General features: G+C 41.7%; 1 protein-coding gene across 9 annotated transcripts in view; it reads right to left on the bottom strand.

Annotated features, from left to right (window-relative positions):
• Positions 1–222: 222 nt before the first annotated feature.
• The window catches only part of LOC105454266 (rho GTPase-activating protein 190), a 12,414-nt gene continuing 175 nt past the window's right edge, over positions 223–12,461 (bottom strand). The window contains exons 1-24 of one of the 9 annotated variants that reach the window (XM_011696811.1): positions 12,080–12,097; positions 9,548–10,221; positions 8,555–9,465; positions 8,252–8,461; positions 8,034–8,045; positions 7,400–7,586; positions 7,208–7,323; positions 6,480–6,632; positions 6,159–6,397; positions 5,871–6,072; positions 5,619–5,795; positions 5,292–5,543; positions 5,016–5,194; positions 4,756–4,939; positions 4,452–4,660; positions 3,943–4,356; positions 3,614–3,853; positions 3,316–3,504; positions 2,884–2,972; positions 2,416–2,797; positions 2,145–2,276; positions 1,916–1,966; positions 1,730–1,826; positions 223–1,614 (exon numbers count right to left, since the gene is read on the bottom strand). In XM_011696811.1, coding sequence (XP_011695113.1) covers positions 1,416–1,614; positions 1,730–1,826; positions 1,916–1,966; positions 2,145–2,276; positions 2,416–2,797; positions 2,884–2,972; positions 3,316–3,504; positions 3,614–3,853; positions 3,943–4,356; positions 4,452–4,660; positions 4,756–4,939; positions 5,016–5,194; positions 5,292–5,543; positions 5,619–5,795; positions 5,871–6,072; positions 6,159–6,397; positions 6,480–6,632; positions 7,208–7,323; positions 7,400–7,586; positions 8,034–8,045; positions 8,252–8,461; positions 8,555–9,465; positions 9,548–9,718 — 4,995 coding nt within the window. In that variant the 5' untranslated portion in view covers positions 9,719–10,221; positions 12,080–12,097 and the 3' untranslated portion in view covers positions 223–1,415. The other 8 variants (XM_011696793.1, XM_011696802.1, XM_011696846.1 and 5 more) reach the window with 8 other exon arrangements.

The raw sequence follows: 12,461 nt of genomic DNA, 5'->3' as shown, positions 1-12,461 counted from the left end.
TATACGCCGCAATGCGTTTGATCGATGCGCAGCGTGAATGCAATTCCCATCGAATCTGCATACGGCAATATTCCCCCGGCTTTGTATATTTCGATATATGTACATATATATATATATATATATATGTTGTGTGTGTGTGTGTGTGTGTGTGTGTGTGTGTGTATGTGTGCGTGTGTATATGTGTGTGTTGCGTGTGCGAAACTCTTGTCAAAATGCTTCCTCTTTTTTTTATCTCTATCCTCGTTTTCTTTCGCAAACACATGTTATCGCTATTTGTCAAGACATGGTGTAATTATACGTAACGCGTTTCATGTTTCTTTTTTTCGTTTTTACTTTATCATTTTTTTTTCGACGGAATGAATATACGGATTGTATCGTCGTTTGAATTCACTCGGCTCTGACACGATAAAAATTATTTAAAAAATTCCTGCACGATAAGTCTACATCGATAGAAATGTAAAAGTAAATACACGCAGACCGCGATTTGTGCATTGGCCAAAAAGGAAATACGCTAAAAATTCTGGCATTTTTGATATCGTTGCTATGTGAGATATACATATATATGTATATAATTCGACGATAAATCTCGTTTTATATACGTTTCGTATCTTTCGTAAGTGCGGGCTGGACACACCCACCTTTAAATATTACTAATAACAGTCTCTTTAACGAGACTACATTAATGTCATCACTTTGCACTCAGCACTTTCGTTCTTGGCAATGTGGACAAGAAGACACGGAGAAAGAGAAACGGAAAGACGGAGCGAAAAAAAATAGCGAATAAAAAAAGCAACATCGATCTTACTTTCTTAACAACTACGTAAAGCTAAAATCGCTATTATCAAATATCGAGTCATACATCCCTAATACAATATCAATAAATACATCGCTCTGGATACATCCAACATGATACATGCATACTGTTTTATGACACATGGATTGACTCTTATTATTCTTGCGTTATTATCCGATCCGCGCACGCGAATATAACCATCATCTTTTAGGACCATCGATCGATCGCGATTCCACAATGGGAAATCTTGCTTGTCGCACATACCGAAAATGAACGAATGCAAATGACTGAACTTAAATAGAGAACTCTGCTCTCGTCCACGTTGCGCCTACGTGGGTTCTTGTGTTAGTTGTATTTACGAGAGTGCGCTAAAGCGAAGTTTAGTATTAATACAAACTATATCTTGAGACCAATCGTTTTACGCCCTATTGTACGCAACTGTGTTCAACAACGTATAAAAGAAATCATATCGGGTTATACTTCATGAGGCAGGCGCGCTATTGCGAGGTCTCTCGGCTGGACTCGCCGCTTCTACCAACGTTGTCCACAAGAAATACTGCAGCCTCGTCGCACAGACGCTGAGAACTATGCACACTGCACGGCTGGGTAACGCGTTTCGTCACTACACCATCACAACGGCATCCTCGCCGCAGAACAGGAAAGGATACTGATCGATCATCGTCTGGACTACGTCCTCCAGATACGGCCTCATAGCCTCGAATCTGCCGAGGTCGTTGAATTCGATCGGTAGTAACGTAGGCCACCAGCAAATCGCTAAGTTCTTGCTGTCCATACTGTTGAGTTTACAATTTTCCGCAACTCTGAGAAACGTATAAATTTAAGTTATATTACAGAGGTAAAAAGAGACACGTTTAAAATTCTTTACGAAAGATTTATCACAATTATATCTTCGTAATCTTCACTTAGTTCACTTACTTCACGAAGTGCTGGAAGATAAATTTGAGAACGTCAAAGTTCACCGGATTTAACTTGTTGAGCATCAGACGCAGAGCTAACAGTCTCCCGCTTCGGTCTGCAATCATTCCAAATTTTTTGGCATTTAACCTCACTTCGAGAAGAATAATGACATACGGCTATTACATATGAAATAAAAGTACCAACCTTCCATGTTCATGCAAGTAGCCGACATAGGTTTGCTAATACCTCGTGCACCTGATATACAGACATAATAACATATACTTAAAAAATATTTTGCTCTTTGTTAGTGTAATTGTAATTAATATGTAATATAATGGAAGACATCTAAGGACTTTTAAAAGAAATTCATATTCAAAGGAAATCGTAATTTTATAAAAATTGCTTAAATTTCTATGTTCAAAATACAACTTACCTGATATATCCTCCAGCTCGCTCATGCGTTCTTTGTCGATAAGCGGTGGTAATCTCTTGGAGAAGAAGTCTTTCAGGGCTGTAGCGACAGCATTTACAGGAATGTCCAAAGAATGTATGTCGACATTACCATCTGTACGTTAGAAAAAAAGGACAGATTCACATTATTATTCATACGTCATTATAAAGTGCATAAATTTTGATTTAAAAAAAAATAAAATAAAATAAATACATATATAATTAAGATTAGAAAGTTTTAACAAATAATATACCTTCTTCGAACTTTTGGAAAAGCAATTCTACGTGCGCACGGTTACCGGGCACCCTATATATCCCTTCCGAATCCAATCCCTCGTCCTCGATAAATCGGACGCACTTTTCGAGGAACAGTGGTATCCGATTCGTTTCGCTCTGCGCAAAATCCTCAATCAAGGGCTGCTGCGATTGACTCGAGATCGGCGTCCCTCCCGGGCCTTTGGTCTGTTTGATCTTCTCCTGTTTCTTCTTTTCCCTCTCTTTCTCCTTCTCCGCGTGCTTCTTGAGCTTCTCTTCCTTCTGCCTTCTTTTCTCCAACTTTTCGTCCTCCTTTGCCTTTTGCTTGTCTTTCTTTCTGGTTAACTTGTCGCTGTCCTTCGACTTATTCAATATACCGAACTAAAGAGCAAGCAATGCAATGATGTTAATTACATGCGCATTCCGCGATAGATCGATTTTTATTGTTATGCGCGCTAAAAACTTACGCTAGGAGAATTAATTTCACGCGGCGAGGAGACATCTAGACTCGACTCATCATCTGGAATGCCAAACGTTTTTTCACCCCTTTGCTTGGCTAAAATAACAAGTTTCATGCAAGTTAACGAAAGACACCGCAACTTAATGGAAAACATATTAACACGTGTTACATTAGAAAAAAAAAAAGAGAATCAAAGCTGCCGTTAGTTAAGAAGCCTCGGTTTAATTCAAAACGTAATATTCTTTATACATGCATATGCAGAATGCCATTAAATTATTGAATTAAACTTCAAATTGTATTAAACAATTCATTCAAATTATAATATATTAGAAAATTCTCTGCACTAATCATAATTATAAATTATATCAGTATAGATATAGAGCTGATAAGTTGTAACAATAAATATCCTTATCAAATTAAAATCCACCACGTTACTTACAGGAGGCGCTGAACATCTCCTGCGTCATATGTTTCATATTAAACGGGTGTTGCAAGTATTGCTGTTGCAGAGAATTTCCGGAAAATCTTTTCCGCAAACTAGCCGCGGCGTATTTATATTGTTTCGATCTGGACCTCGAGGTGTGTTCCGGATCGCTCGATTCGGAAGTATCGGGCGTTTCGCTAGATACTGAAAAGACGGGAGATATCTCGCTGAATATCGCCGTTCATACGGTGACATGGGGGACTTGTAAATCATACGGTAATCAAGAAAGAGATGAAAGAGAAGAAAATTTTACCTCTCTCCGCAGGATCGACGCGCCAATTCTTCTCGTCCTTCATGTTGTAATTCAGCCCGACTATACCATCCCCGCTACCCATGCTGGCCAGTGACGGCACTTTCGGCGTCGCGACCGGTATCGCCGTGCGTTTCTTGCGTATTCGCTTGTGCGTCGAAGGCTTCTTAGTCCCCTTGCACAAGACGTCCGTCGCTCTTTGTCTCTCCAAGGAGCTCCACTCCGAGTCAGAATCGCTGTATGCTGTGTGTTTACGATAATAATTTATAATTATTATAAATGATTAGATATAAATTTAGCGATTTCCAACGTAAGAAGAGAAGAGTGCTTACATGGCTGTCCCTTTTCGCGTCGGTGGCGCAACTTGGACTTGTTGTTGCCGATGGAATCTTGCACCAAGGCGTACATGTAATCGCCGTCGTAGGCGGAGTACATGTTCGGCACAACGACGTCCTTCACCTGCGCGTACTCGGAGCCGAGATCCACCAGTTCCGGCGTGGCGAGAGGAGCGTGACCCATCAGTTTCGGGCCGTGCTCGTCCTTCTCGCCGATCGTCATCCTGGCTATTACGTCCGTAACATTGGAAAAGTCCTTCAGATTGATTTTCCCGGGCTGTTTCAAGGTCTGACTGTTGCCTTTCGGTCGTGGCTTAGCCTGGGAGGTATACCGTCGACCTGTCGTGAAAGCTCTGTGCGAGTAACTATTAGTAACTCCGTCTTGGTGCATGAACGTCTCCTTTACCCAACCTGTACATGTAGAGAGAAAAAAAGACAGAATTTACAATTCGAAAAATCTTAAAGGCTGAACAATGCGCAATACATTGGCCTCGTCTATTACTGACCGGACAGCTTGCTCGTGATATCTACATTTTTCATCAGATCTCTCTCCCTCTCCTCGCGATAAAAGTCGACCTGGCTGTAAATGTCGCTGTCGTCGCTCGGTGTGGCTCTGTGATCCGCGAATTGTTCCGTCAGACCGGTATCGCCTAGATCACCGTCGGGCGTCAACTGTTCGTACGACTCGGAGCCGCTTCTAAAAGTTACAGACATACTGCTTCACATTAGACTTTGGGTCACAAATAAATTCGGACGTCAACAGATTTAATACGCTCGGCTTGCTAGCCGAGCCGCTTCTAGAATAGTTACCCGTCATCCGGCGTTTGGAGGTGATAGCTCTCGTGTCGCGGTGGCGGCATTGGATGTAGAGCCGAATACTCCAGGGTGCCCTCTCCGCTGTCGTTCAAATTCCCCGGCTCCTCCATGTTAAAAGCCTGCTCGATCTCCGGTTTCTTTTCCCACACCACTTTGAAGAAGGGCGTGTAAAATGCGGCTGTACATGTTACAAAATGACTCGTTAGGAAATTGAGTTCGCCCAAATTCCGAAATGTGAAAACTGAGTTCCTCACTTTTCTGCTGACAGCTGGATGCGGACGTCATAAAGTGCGCCTCCAATTTATCTGCAATTGCGTTTCCCTCTGTGATAAGTAGATGACTCAAGTCGTTACTGAAGAAAGCATTCGCGCCGCCGGTGTCGGTCACAGCCATTATTTGTATCGGCAGATTTGGTATGTTGGTGGAAAAGGCACTGCAAGATAAAATAGTATGTGATAAAAAAATATGCAAAATAAAATATTTATTTTAGATGCGTAATAAACGACGTGATGCAAGTCACTAATACATACTTTAGAGTCGCGAGAGAGGCTTTCCTCTTTGTGGAGTAGACGAGTATAAAACCATGTACTAATTCGTCTCTGAACGCATTGGCGCCGTGAAAACTCGAGATAATGACTTCAACTCGACGTTTACATTCTCCCAAAAACGTTTCCAAAACTATAGATCTATCTCCGCTGAGAAAGCAGCATTGATGATTGAGTAAAGGACCGAGAACGTTTTCGACTGAATAAGGATCGCCGCAGAACATACACATTATTATCCTGAAATTAAACGTTAAATAAAGTACGTACAATGAATTAACTAATTAAATGCAAGCAATGCGATTGATAGTCTACCTAATATCAGGCTCCAAACATTCGATGACGCTTTGATATATGTTTAAAAAACCAGCTCTGTGGTTTATGGACTGTATAAGTTGCTGCAAAGCGTCCTTTACCAATGAGGTCGGAAACCTTTTATGCTTCTCCTGCTCCAGCTCGTCTATGCAGACATCGATAAACGGACACTGCAAACTACGAAAAATCGGTAGAAGATTATTATACGCTCGACAAATTTTAATTCGTGTGTGATAAGTACGATTAATATACCTGTCGGCGAGACTTTGTCCCTCTTCTCTGAGCTTCATTGCCTCCATTTCGTCAATACTGGCTTCTGGTATAAACATTATTACAATGGGCAATCCTTGAAATGGTAGTCTGTCCTCTTGCTCTAGATTTGATAACAAGGTTTTCTCTAAAGAGGATCGAATGTATTCGAATGAATCTTCATTCGAATAGATACAAAAGGATCCTAGAACGAGAAAAACACGTTCATCGTACATGCAGATAATATTTTGTTTTTTGTAAAGTGCAAAGATGCAATTAGAGAATATTTACCATGCGGCATGAAATCGGAGGTAGTGAAGGAATTATGCGGCAGCCCGACGTCGCCGTCTATGATGCGATATCCGAGGGTGTAGAGCTGACAATCTATTTCCACTTCGTCATCGTCCGTTTGTGCCCTTATTTCGCGAGCAAACTCTTCGCTTAGCCCGTTACTTCCGAGTATAACTAAATTTAACTGATTGTTGTCCGACGTTAACTGCCACTGACTACTGTGATTCCATGAGGAAGGTCTGTTAGAACGTTTCCAGAGAGTTGCGTTATGAAATAATACCACACTATATAATCATGCTTGACGTAATGTTGACTTCCCACCTGTGCGCTTTCGTTCCGAGTATTCTTTCTATAAGTGCGTCCATGCAATTTGGATAAGCGGGGCAATGCTCCCTTATAGGACAATGGACAAATCCCAAATGTTGAAACAACATTAACTTTCTGTCTTGATCTAATCTATCTAATGCTTTGTATCTAGAAGCATAAAAATGACAAAATCGCATATAATGGTATTATCTTCATATTTAGAATTTTAGTAGAAAATTAAAAATTTACTTTGAACATAGTAAAACTAAATACATAGTAAAATAACATTAACTTTCTGCCTTGATCTAATGCTTTGTATCCAGAAGCATAAAAATGACAAAATCGCATATAATGGTATTATTTTTTTTAGTAGAAAATTAAAAATTTACTTTGAACATAGTAAAACTAAATACATAGTAAAATAACATTAACTTTCTGTCTTTATCTAATGCTTTGTATCTAGAAGCATAAAAATGACAAAATCGCATATAATGGTATTACTTTTTTTAATATATAATAGTATTATTTTCATATATAGAATTTTAGTAAAAAATTAAAAATTTACTTTGAACATAGTAAAATAACATTAACTATCTGTCTTGAATCTATCTGATCTATCTAATGCTTTGTATCTAGAAGCATAAAAATGACAAAATTGCATATAATGGTATTATTTTCATATATAGAATCGTAGTAAAAATTTAATTTGAACGTAGTAAAATTAAATGCATAGTAAAACATACCTAAAATCATCCAATAATGCGTCTGTAATTTCTTTTATATCATCCTGCGTAATAGTTCCAGATGGAGCTATACTCTTGAAGTGATAAAACAGATCGGCGTGTTCCAACAATAACTCCTGTAACGTATTACACTGATTGCATATACGTTCTTTATGTAATAACGCAATAACGAGTTTACTACAAATGCCTTACTTGAAAATTGTGCTTTGCCTTTTCAATAATTTCCTTTTGATGCTGATCATAAATTTCTTGACAATCGTGATGGGAAAGCTCCTCAAAGCATTCCCTGCCCATAAATAAAACTCTAACTTCAGACAAATGTTTCCCAGGCGTAACGTAGCCAGTTTCCTCCAACAATTGCTTAAATTGTTTCTTCCATCTAACAGAAATTAATTACAAATGACGAAGTTAGCGAAAAAATAAAAAAAAGGACTTTTTAAAATAATAATCGAACATGGTAAGGACACAATATGACATGACTGCAACGCATCTAGCCATTGTTAATATTTCATTATTTACAAAAAAAGCCTGTTATATTTACGATTTAATTAGTAATTCACCGCAATTAGTGTAATAAAGATGTTTCATTCAATCTTAATTTCCTCGAGTTCTTTGTAATTCATGCATTGTAAGTAAATAGACTCATTAAGCGGCGAGACAAATATATTGATTACCGGCCATAAATATCTCAAATCTATTATTCTACATAAAATATAAGCCCACACTGTTACATAAATGTTAGAGCAGTAAACATCCTAGAATATTACTGGCTCAAATACGTTATATCGTCAACAAGAAAAGCAAGTAAAAGAAAGGCATAAATTACCTTTTTGGAAGTCTGCAAAGAAACACCACCCAGAATAAAGCAAAGCATTAGTTAGAATTGCACATATTATTAGAACATTTCTAGACACCATCAAATATAATGATATAAATTCACTGTCCATTAATTAGCTTATCGGAACTCTGAAGAACCTATGTAACTTGTCTCTACAGTATTTTATTCGTTAAAGCGACTGAACTCAGTTGTGCGGAATAACTTACTCTAGTCGTCGTTGCTCTTGCTGTAAAGCGTTTATGTGGTTTTTAAATACGGTTTCCGCCTCGGGTGTCTCCAGCACGTCGTACGGAATTTTCGTGCCGTTGTTTTCCCCGAAATCACAATCGATCCACGGTATATCCTCGGGACACTCGTAGAAATACTGATCAAAATCGGGATGCGTCTTTATGTATTGCTGCACCGCCGACCATTCTCTGCAAAACGGGGCAATCAACTCAGCAATCGGACTCGCGGGAGGATTCGTGCGAGAAAACGAGAACCGATTATTCGCGTGTCATTTAACTTACTCGTTAATTAAATTCGATATATCCGGACAGATCTCGTGAAGTATATCCGGCAGCATGTCCAAGTAGCCCTGTATTTTCTTCGCTATCTGCTCGTCCTTCAGCTTCTTAATGTGCCTTCTGAACAGTCTCTGCGTCGCTTCGATACCGAACAAGTCCACGAAGATGGAGAATTCCTTGAGTTGCGCGAGTTTCTTCGAGGCCTGCGACCACAGGGCGCGATAGTCGGTCACGTGTATCCGGATCAATCTCTGCAACGATTCCGTCGACGCGTCCAGGAGCTCCTTCCTGGACCTGGCTGCCTCGGCGAACGGCACCACCTTGCTGCGCATCTTGGTCTTGTCGATCAACTGCGCGAGAATCATGAACGCCAGATCGACGTTGATGTTCTCGTGCGCCGAGGTCTCGATGATCAGAATCGATCCCTTGTACTCCTTGCGCATTATCAATTTCTCGGCCTCCTTGACGAACTGCTCGTTCGCGTCGTCGTTCTTGGTCGTCACCAGCACTATCGACTTCTTCGTCTTCATCAAATTGTTCAGGATATTCGCCACGATCTCGACTTGCTTCTCAATCGCCCTGTTCGGCACGAGGCTCACGTCGAACACGCACAGAAATCCGTCGATGTTCAATTTACCGTCGGGCAGAACCTTCTGCTCGTACTCCTTCTCGATGCCCAGCTGATTTTTACAGATGTACATGAGCTTCTCCGCGCTCGTGATCTTCGTGGCGGCGCATCTCTTCGCGTACGGTTCCATCTTGCCGCCCTTGAACGGCTGAAACGACGCGTCGTCTATAAACTCCGTGTGCTCTATGACTTGAAACTGAAACTCCGTCCCGTCCTCCGTCGTTTTCATCACCTCGCCCCAGTACAGGAAGTGATCATTGTTCACCACACGTCCGCTGAAGTCAGACTGCAACAAAGCCGATTTTCGATGATTATCAAAATGTACGGTCAATCGACGACAAAATAAGATATTTAGAAGATGCAAGTACCTGCGACAACACCGAAATATGCTCGACGTTGTAGTCGTCGCTCATGGAACGCATGAAGCGATTGCACAGACACGACTTGCCGACGCCGACCTGGCCCTTATCCTTCTCCGTGCCGGAGAGCCCGACCACCGCGATGTTGATGCTCTTGGCATTGTCACTTTTTCTCGCCATGTTTAGCACGCGATGAATATCGCTCTCGTAGCAAATGTCAAAATAAACTTTGTTTTTTCTCCTCCTTTTAAACGGCGTTTACCTCAAGACATAGCGAAATACCACCGAAAAAAGGTTGGCTACCAGCACAGATTTGCCTCTACACCTTTGGTCATATTACTACCCTTCGAATCTAGAGCTTCTGCGTAGAAAATTGGTTCAATCTCCCTTTGGTAGCATCTCTAAATTGATTTGAATCACAATTCGCTTGCTCGCGTTGATGCAAAATCTTGGGCTCTATGTATTTACACGCGATACTGGATTCTCCCCGGATTTCTCATCCGTACGATTATCTCTATCGTGAAGCTCTTACGGTAGAGAAATGCGATTAATAGTATTACGTCGTTTAAATATATAAATAACACCGAGCTTGAAAAAACCCTTAAACACTATCTATCGTTAAGCATAGCGTTTATAGTTTAGCACAGCTGTGAGCAATGGTTCTTTGGAATGGCACTGTGTATCTGAAAAAGAAAATCAAAGAGAACGCACACATTTAGAAAATTCTCACATATCAATTGTCTTTCACTATCTGTTACTAATTACTTTAGTTATCGTTTTAGTATCGGTCTTAAGCCTCGTGTATACGATGTTAGAAATCGGAGAAAGAATTGAACGGTCGTAATTGGTCAATTGGCTGAATTGTTCAAACACGATTTGTTAAATTTTTTTCCGTTCGAGATTTCAGTCCGATTTCTAAGGATTGTAAACACAAGACTTTAGGATTTAATATAAAATAAAATTTAGAGAGCCCCCTCGTCAATTCATCTTTCATAATCCGTAACTACTTTAGTGCACCGTCTCAGATTTACGCACAAATTTAGAAAGTTCCCTTATCAATTATCTTTCATAATCTGCAACAACTACTTTAGTACACCGTGTCTCAGACCTACGCATAAATTTAGGGAGTTCTCTCGTTAATCGTCTTACATAATTCGCAGCGATGTACTTTAGTACACACCGTCGGAGATTTACAAATTTAGAGTCGCAAATTTAGAAAGTTCTCCTGTCACAAATTTAGAGAGTTCTCCCGTCAAAAATCCTCTACGATATGCGGTGACAAGCTTTAGTATAAAATATCAGATTTACGTACAAATTTAGAGAGTTCCCCTGTCTTTCACGTAACATGCACAGCTACTTGTATAAAGATCTCCCCCTCCAGGAACTCCAGATTTACATACAAATTTGGAGTTCCTTGTCAATCGTCCTTTGCGATTCGTATAACAGCTACTTTAATATCAGATATTCACGCACACAAGTTTAAAGAACTCTCCTGTCACGCATACAATTATCTTTCATAATCTGTAACAACTACTTTAAATAATGTACCGTCTCACGATTTGTGCTGCGCCGCGTGTATCTTTCTCTCTCTTAAAATACATCTATGAATCACACGTTACGCTGAAAGAGCTATTCACAATAGCTCCGCTCCATGCTAATTGCATCAATAAGCACTGACAATGGGCGCACAATTGTGAGAAAGCCAGATGTGTCCACGAGTCACGTCTCTCCCAAATCGATAGTATAACAAAATAAGTAAGCCGCGATCCGAGGAACTCTCTGCGATTTTCACTTTTGAGGAGTCGAGCACGACACGCGAAATATATCCCCGATGGCGTGCTCCCTTTTGGACTACAACGGAGATTGACCACCAAATTTTATCCACCGTACCGCTCTCGGACTCGTGGAAGGACACTCCGCTCCTCCACAGTTGCGGAACACGTTCGCGTGCGTTTAGCCGGCTCTCCTCCGGTCCTACCTGTACTTTCCCACACTTCTCGCGGATTTGGAGAACGGAGCGGCGACGTACACGTCGACGTCTGGCGGGAGCGAGAGGGAAAACCGGTGCGGAGTGCAGAGAGTGCAATCAGGGGCGAAGAGATTTAACAGGATTTGCTCGTCTCTCAGCTGTACTCTGCGTTACACTTTTCGCATTCTGCAAATGGGATAAGTAATATAAGTATACCCTTACCCTTCGCACTCGTCCCTCCGTTGGAAAAGGGGAAGGGTGACAGAGAGAGAGGGGAGGTGGGCAGGGGAGGGGGGGGGGGAGAGAGCAAAAACTGATGGAAAGCGCAACTAATTGGAAGAGAGAGAAATGTTCCTGGATGAAAGCACGCGAAAGTCGACGATGCGGCCGGAGTCCCGTGCCGCATTCTCGCAAGTTTCCTTTCCCTTTAATCGCGTTACACCGCTTTTTCTGTGCCCCACGTGAAGCGGACGCGCGATCCCGGCGTCGGGAAGGAAGGGAGGGAGAAAGGGAGAGGAAGAAGGAGTACAAGTGTACGTATGGGAGATGCGGCAAAAAAAAAAAGCACACACGTCGGTTGGGTCCTCGTTCGCGCATCTCCACGCACTGGACATCCATGTATCCCGGGGGCTAGCTATAAGGGCAGACGAGTGCGTGTAGGAGGGTGCGAGTGAAAACGAGCGAAGCACTCACTGGTCGCGCGAGATCAACGACGCGACGTTCTCTCGTCGCTGCTCCAGCGTGTCCCAATGACAGCTTTCAGATCGATATGCACTGTATAACACCTGACGACGGCAACGATGACGACGACTGATTCACGGCGATCGTCTCTCTCCCCCCGACAAGGAGATCATCATCCGGGAAGGGGGAGAGAAGCGATGGGGTAGAAGACGCTCTCCAGCCACCGCTGCCGCCGTCGTCGCTGTCACCGTTGTCGTCGCCGCGTGTTTCGCG

The sequence above is a fragment of the Wasmannia auropunctata genome, unplaced genomic scaffold, assembly GCF_000956235.1.
Source record: "Wasmannia auropunctata unplaced genomic scaffold, wasmannia.A_1.0 LD336106.1, whole genome shotgun sequence".
Lineage (NCBI taxonomy): Eukaryota > Metazoa > Arthropoda > Insecta > Hymenoptera > Formicidae > Wasmannia > Wasmannia auropunctata.
This window is presented reverse-complemented; position numbering and strand designations above follow the sequence as displayed.